The sequence below is a fragment of the Atta colombica genome, unplaced genomic scaffold, assembly GCF_001594045.1.
Source record: "Atta colombica isolate Treedump-2 unplaced genomic scaffold, Acol1.0 scaffold302, whole genome shotgun sequence".
Lineage (NCBI taxonomy): Eukaryota > Metazoa > Arthropoda > Insecta > Hymenoptera > Formicidae > Atta > Atta colombica.
In genome coordinates, this window is record NW_017259407.1 from 94,672 (window position 1) to 102,129 (window position 7,458).

The following is a 7,458-nucleotide window of genomic DNA, read 5'->3' on the forward strand; positions in this document are numbered from 1 at the left end:
ATAATTATTATAACATCGCTCTGTAAAAATTAATTAAAATATTCTGCATTAAAATTATTAAAAAATTATATAAGAATAATAATTTTCCATTGTGCATATAAACCAAAGTTACATTTAAAGATGTTTTATTTAATATAAATTTTTAGATTATAAATGTTAATTTTAAAAATTGATATATAAGAACATTTTCTATTTACCGGAGAATCATATACTGCAATGAAGGGTATCAAAGATAAAGCCCAACCGATAGCAAAAATAACTCTCCAATATAACTTCAGAAAGATGCTACTTCGTTGTGTATAGGTTAATTGAAGTAAAGGAATTTCGAAGCTACAAAAAGATTTTATTTTAAATTAAGTTCTTATTAAATTAATAATTCTTTTAAGATTAAAAATAAATTTTGTAAATTCATAAATTATTTTTATAAATAATTTTTTATAGTAATGTATAAAATTACATTCTGAGTGTCTTATCTGATGGTACATATTTTCTATCTGATGGTACATATTTTTTACGTTTTTGCAAAATCACTTTTTTATATCAATTTTATTTTGTCGCACTAGACTTTTAATCTTTTATTAATGAAAATAGCAAAATTATACCTACAAAATAATATCAAAAGTCATTTTACATATTATTTCAAAGAAAAAGATGAAATAGATTAAAATTAAGAAAAATGTATCTTTATCGAATATCTATGGGTATATCATTATATCTATGGGTATATCTATATGTATATCATTATATGTATAATATATCATTATATGTATGTATATTATATAGTCCAAACATTATTGCTTAAGAACGTTACATGAAAAATTTTTAGTATTAGTAATGGAATAGATTAAAACAGGAGAATTTTCACGAGAATTTGCAACAAAATCATTTTTCATATATGAGTGATATAAAATCTTTGCCGTGTCTCAGATTCTACTTTAATTTCATTTTCGATTTCGAACACGTTTTTTACATCTCTTCCAGCCATAAATCAACGTTTTCTGCAGAACTGTTCTTACGTTGTTTCGCATGTCACAGAAGAGAATTGACTCTTAGGGTGGTGGAAGTAAAACTTCCATGAAGTTTTATTTCTATCATGGATGTAATGATGTAAGAAAACTCATGGGATCTGTTTTTTTTGTGGCTGAATTAGTGTATACTTCTAGAACTTAAAATGAAATAGGTATGTTTAATATTTGATGAAAGCGGCAAAAAAATTCTAATGCAGTCTAGTGCAAGTATATACAAAAACAGACCAAATGATGTAAAAGATTTTTTTATGTTATAAAACAATCTACTAAGTTTTTAAATAATATAAAGTTTAGAGAGATTAAATATAGGTATATATATCATTAATATCTCGTGCACGAATTTACATATGTTATATGAAGAGCAGACTTTCAAAATGTGTTTTGTTTCCAAAATTTATAATTTTCTGAGAATTAGGGTAGAGTTCATAAGGCGCATCGCACAACTAATCAATATAATCAATAAAACTCGAAACTACTACAGCGGATCGCTTCTGATTGGTTATGCGGTACGCGGCAAATACATTTCATGGGATTCCCTCTGGTGAAAATTTTTCTCAGAACTTTTCATATAATTTTTCAGAATTTCTATATAATTTTATAACTTTTTCACATTTTTTATATGAATTGGAACATTTCTCAGAAAATCTACATCTTTTCTCAGATTTTTTTTCATATATGTTAATTATAAAATATCATAAGATTTTTAAGATTTTTTGTAAATATAATATCTGATGAAATGTTACAAAATTTAAAAAATTAAAAAATTAAAAAATATTTTTTTTAAATTATGGAATGAGAATTTCAGAATATTTCAGAATTTATGGTGGAAGGGATAACGTTGCGTTAACACTTAACACTTAACACTCACAACGCTCGTGGAATCATTTCATCCTTGTTGAATGTTTTTTCGAATGTTAAACAAGGACAAACGATGCTCGCGAGCGTTGCAAACGTTAAGTGGAACGCAGCCATGGTGTGTACAATTGTACAGTGTCTCTTTCTAAATCTCTGCCCTTTCCGTTTATGGACTGTTCATAGTGCAGAAGCAGGCTACCAATTGTAAAACGCAAAACGTGGAGTGATATTCATAGTCCGTTTTTATTTTAAAACTATCTTAATATAATAATAATAATATCTCAAGATGCTAATACATTTCTCGGATTGACATCTTAAGACTATACTTAAGACAATTTTAAATGTAAGAATCGACTTTGAACACCGACTTATTTCGTATCATGAAATTGGTACTGAATCTTTCCTTGTGCAAATTTTATCCAATAAAGCGTTAAAGATCATTATTCATACAAAACATTAAAGTACAAAACTGAAAATTTTTTGTTATATTTACACTATCCAATGTGTAAATACAAAGTGTACATACACAGTGAACATTAATAAATTTGATCAGTGTAATAGCAAGACAAAAGCAAGAATGTATTATTTTCGATTTTTTAATTTTATTGAGTTGCCAAAATAGAAAAATAAAAAATGTCTATGTATTCATTACTGTAATGTGCACATTTGTAATATCTTCCGTTAAAAAAATTTTCATGCATGGATATGTATAAATATGTATAAACATACATAAATATTCATAAACATATATAATTATATATGAAATATGTCCATATATGTTCATACATCCTTCTTTTTTTTATAAAATTATTTTTTTATAAAATTACTTTTTAGTATATATAAATAATAATAGTAATATGAAAACATAAAAAATAATTAAAGAGATAATTTTCGCATTGTTTGTTTTAGAAAAAAACAAGTTTAGAAAAAATATTTAAAAAAATTGCTCGTACATAATTATGCATAATTTTATATATAATTATACGTAAGTAATTTTTTTATATTATTATTTCTTACATATTTATACATATTCATGCATGAAAAATTTTTTATCGGGCTATCTATAACATTTTATATTACGATACAACCAACAAAGGTGACGCGTCTCCTATCAAGTATATTTTTGAAGTTCAATATATTAAAACCTTTTTATGTTATTATGAAAAAGGAATATTATGTCAGTGGATCAGAATCTAAAAATCAAATTTTTAAGTTTTTAAAAAGAATATCAAAACAGTATGAAATATTTATCTCAAATATGTAATATAGTTATATGTAATAGAGTTAATTTTTTTTATTAAATTCATTAACAATAATTTAAAATGTATTTCCTTAAAGAGTCGAGCAATCTCATGCACACGTTTTACATTTTGCAAGTATAGTATTATATTCCCTAAAATATGCTATAAATGTTTAAATTTGTTTGAAAATGTAATAGGATTTTTATTTTAAAGATTTTTAACATTTATTTCTACAGGGAAATGGTTTAGTGTTAAAAATCCGTATTAATCGTAAATCGAAGATCAATTAATGTAATCACTTTGTGTTCTATAATAAAATACTTAATAAAATACTTAAATTAATATTATACGAACTAATATTTGTTTCTGGTTTAGGTTTGGTTTAAACTATTTATTTAAAAAAATACTTTTGGTTTAGGAATAATTTTTTTGATGCACAAAATTGTCTCTATAAAATTTCTTGAATAATTTAATAAGTCAAGATTTGAAATAGTTGTAAAAAAATTTTCACTTGCCACCCTGTTATGAGTTTGCAATGATATTGCAATTTATTTGTATAGGATGATTCACATATGATTTGACAATTTAGTATTCGAGAATTATGTGGGCCAATTATAATCATTTTAGTTTCAAATTTTACAGATTTCACAGACTTTTAAAATTATGTCCAGATTGATGCCCTTTCACTCTCTTTAGAGAGCAAGCTGGGGAATTACTTAAAAATTTCAAAATACCTTTGATCAACTTTTTCGGATTCTCCATATTAGTTCCATCATTTTGTTTTTTGTAATTTCGACTTCAGATTTGTATTCAGTGGCATCGAAAAGCCTTATATATCAATTTTCGTAAAAATCATCGTCAATATTTCTTTTTTTTTTTTCATTTAATATGAAATTGATTGTTTTGCATATTTAATCGTATACACACGAGAATACAAATGCCTTCCTTTCCATTCCTTCTCATGCCTTCTTCTTATTCCTTTTAATACCTTTTCTGATATGCATACAACTTCATATTAAGGCATTTATCTCCGTGTGTACCGTAATTTTGCAATTCTATAAAGCCAATTTCAAAGATATTACTGAAAAAAATGTAGATATTTCTTTTATTTTAGGATCCCTGTAATTACAAGAAAAATTACAGCTAGGTACTCAAGGAGTTAATAATGTTTTAAAACTTTTTTTAGCAATTCATAAAATCTCTTAAACATTTGTTCGAATAAATAAGATAACGATCAGATTAGTATCAGGTACACATAAAAAATACACAATATATCGTTTAGATCTGCGAATATTACTAAGTCCTCTTTATTTTGAGAAAAAACGAAATTGTACATTGCATTCGATTTAAGATGCTTGAAGTAATATATTGTGCTTAAAATAAAAATATGGCGTTTACGATACATTTTTATTTTTCTTTTTTTTTTGATAAATAAGTTGCAATATAATAGGTATATCCTATTTTACTCATTTTTTACTTTAATTACTTTATATTCACTTACTTATTTATTCATCGTTCATTTTTTTCAATTATAACAGCACTTACTAAATTAAGGCGTTACAATTTGAGACGCAAACATCGGTAGCGGATATTTGCTAATACGAATATGGCTATTCAGTTTTATTAAATATGAATTAATTATGTTAAATACAAGTATGCTTATGCATTGCGGTGTCATAAAAAACATCGTTTCATAATTTCAATAGAAACTAATAGAAAATTAGATGCCGTACGGACTTTGGCTCTTAGACCGGTATTCATAGTCAATTATATTCTTATATTCAAGATCGCTTTAAGTTCAATCTTGAAATGTCATAAACCAATTAGAGAGCATTAGCGTCTTAGGACATTACTTAAGAAGATTACGATCTTGATAATAAGAACCGACTGTGAATACCGGCCTTATTAGTATTACACGAGTCTAAACCTGTTTAAAACTGTACGTACAATAATATGCGACAAACAAATGCAATTTTCGATATATATTAGCAACAAAATATTTGTATCTCTTTAAATACAACTGATCTTATTTTGTGCACATTAACATAACGTCGTTATTATATTCTAACCATTAAACGTATCTAACATGTTTACTCTAATCCAAATATTATGAATTATAAAAGTTTGTTACTGAACTTTAACATTAATCACGGCATTCAACGTATTGATGAATAAATAGAGTTATTCTGTATTTTTAATAAATATGAATATGTCATGATGTTGACCTGACGATCTGTGTTTCGTCCAATTAAGTTTTTCAAGTTAGCCACCAAACAAAATTTCAAAAGTCATAGTCAGTTGCGTGTACATATACATATTTATATCTGTTTTTTTTTTTTCAAATTAAAACAATGTAACTTTTCCTTTTTTAAAAGTGTCGATAATAGTGATGGCAGTGAATACTAAATTTCTCGTTTTGGAATTGTGAGATTCCTCTTTCTCTCACTTCCCTTCTTTTCCTTCTCTCTACTCTCGAAATTTTAATTGTTTATCACTTTTTAACTTTTAAAGATACGCAAATAAAAAATCAGCCTGTTTCGAAATAAACAAACAAAAATCTATTGATCAAGACTATTTCAAACTAATTTGTTAGTAGGAAGGACTAGTGATGTTGACTATCTAGTGTTGTTTTTTTTAATAACTTTTTTGCAAGTGTGCAAACAAAAATTCGAAATGTGTATATATGTGACAATAAGCAGTCAAACGAGCAGTCAATAGAAAGTTAATTTTTTTAAAGTTGGGAGTTAAATTCACATGAGTGCACTATCACTTGTAACGTACTGTCGATAATATCTATTTCTCATATGTAAGATTAATCGAATTCTCCATTTAATCAAAATGGATCTAATGACTGCAAATGTCAGATGTGTCAATTATTTGTACATTATTTATATGTACATTTAGTACAAAACATGATTCATTTTTGATAGAGGAAACTAACGAGTATACTTAGAAAATGGTCACGTTGGTGTTGCTATACAGAGGACAAAGATTATGACTTTTAGGATATCTTAAAAATATTCAAAGAATCTAATGATTTAATGTAAAATACATTAATTTCTATAATCAAATAAAATTACCCACATAAAATTAAAATAAAACAAAATTTTTTTTTCAAATGTTTCTCAATAAATCATGTTATGATTTAAATAACAAAACAACAGTTTTGCTATTTAAATCACAATGTGATTTCAACAGTTTTTGCTCGATATCTGCTGCTAATCTATCATCAGATAGCGCAGAATCTGATCGATTTTTGCCATCAATCTGCCGTCAGATTATATTAGCAGATTCTTCTTAATTTCTGCCATTAATTTGCTGCCTAATCATAAGTATATGGGTTCTGTCGACAAAAAATATAAACTCAATGTATATATGCAATTGGCGTCAGTCTACTGACATGTACTGATTAAATCTGCTGCCAATCTGCTGATATTCTGCTTAAGAGATTTTGCCATTCAATCATACTTCATAGCTTCTTATACCAGAAGAGATAATGCTCTCCTTCGCTAATCTGTAAATTATCGACACCTGTAAATATAAAGAAATTGATTAAAATTATCAATAAGTAAATATATTTATATGTTGCTGCATATTTAATTAAATCCTTTTCTTTAATTAAATTTCTATAAATAAATATTTCTGCATTATATGTCAATATATATATATTCCTACAGCACGAAATATTGCAATATTATTTTGAAAGATTGTATTATTTCATAAAATATTGCTGCAATATTTAGAGAAATATTGCATACATATTGCTATAACATGTAATATTTCAATAATTATTCCAGTTTTATTAATTACTAACATATTATTGCTTAGCATTATATATTTCAAAATACATACGATCAAAAAATGATCAAAAAATGTTCGGGAGTCTAAAAAGCACATCCAAAAAAAGGTTGGGAATCTCCAGAAGATTCGCCAACTCGATTTGTTCCTTTTTATAGGATTCCTGGACATTTTTCTCTTAAACAGCATATTCCTATCGTAGCGGGACTACGTACTTATTTACTGAATTGTAATATTGCAACAATATATTGCGATATTTTCTATAAAATTAAAATTACAATATTTTGCAATATGACTGCAATATTTCCAATAAAATATACGTAATTTTAATATTGCAACAATATTGCTGCTGCAATTTTTGTAATATTGCGCATTATTGAAATATTGCTGCTGTATATTGTGCTGTAGAGATAGTGTACATATACCACGATTTTTTCTCAGTTAATAAATTAAAATTTTATATTTAGAGATTTTACCTAGACAATATTTTCCATATTTTCTTATTTATTTATTAAATTATATTTTTTATTTTTTAT

General features: G+C 25.7%; 1 protein-coding gene and 1 pseudogene across 1 annotated transcript in view; both read right to left on the bottom strand.

Annotated features, from left to right (window-relative positions):
- Positions 1-2,000, bottom strand: part of LOC108690265 — a 13,093-nt pseudogene extending 11,093 nt beyond the window's left edge.
- Positions 2,001-6,312: 4,312 nt separating this feature from the next.
- Positions 6,313-7,458, bottom strand: part of LOC108690283 (uncharacterized protein CG3556) — a 12,053-nt gene continuing 10,907 nt past the window's right edge. Inside the window, exon 7 of the mRNA XM_018197491.1 lies at positions 6,313-6,655. Within this exon, the coding sequence (XP_018052980.1) occupies positions 6,594-6,655 (62 nt within the window). The 3' untranslated portion in view covers positions 6,313-6,593. The remainder of the gene's footprint in view (positions 6,656-7,458) is intronic.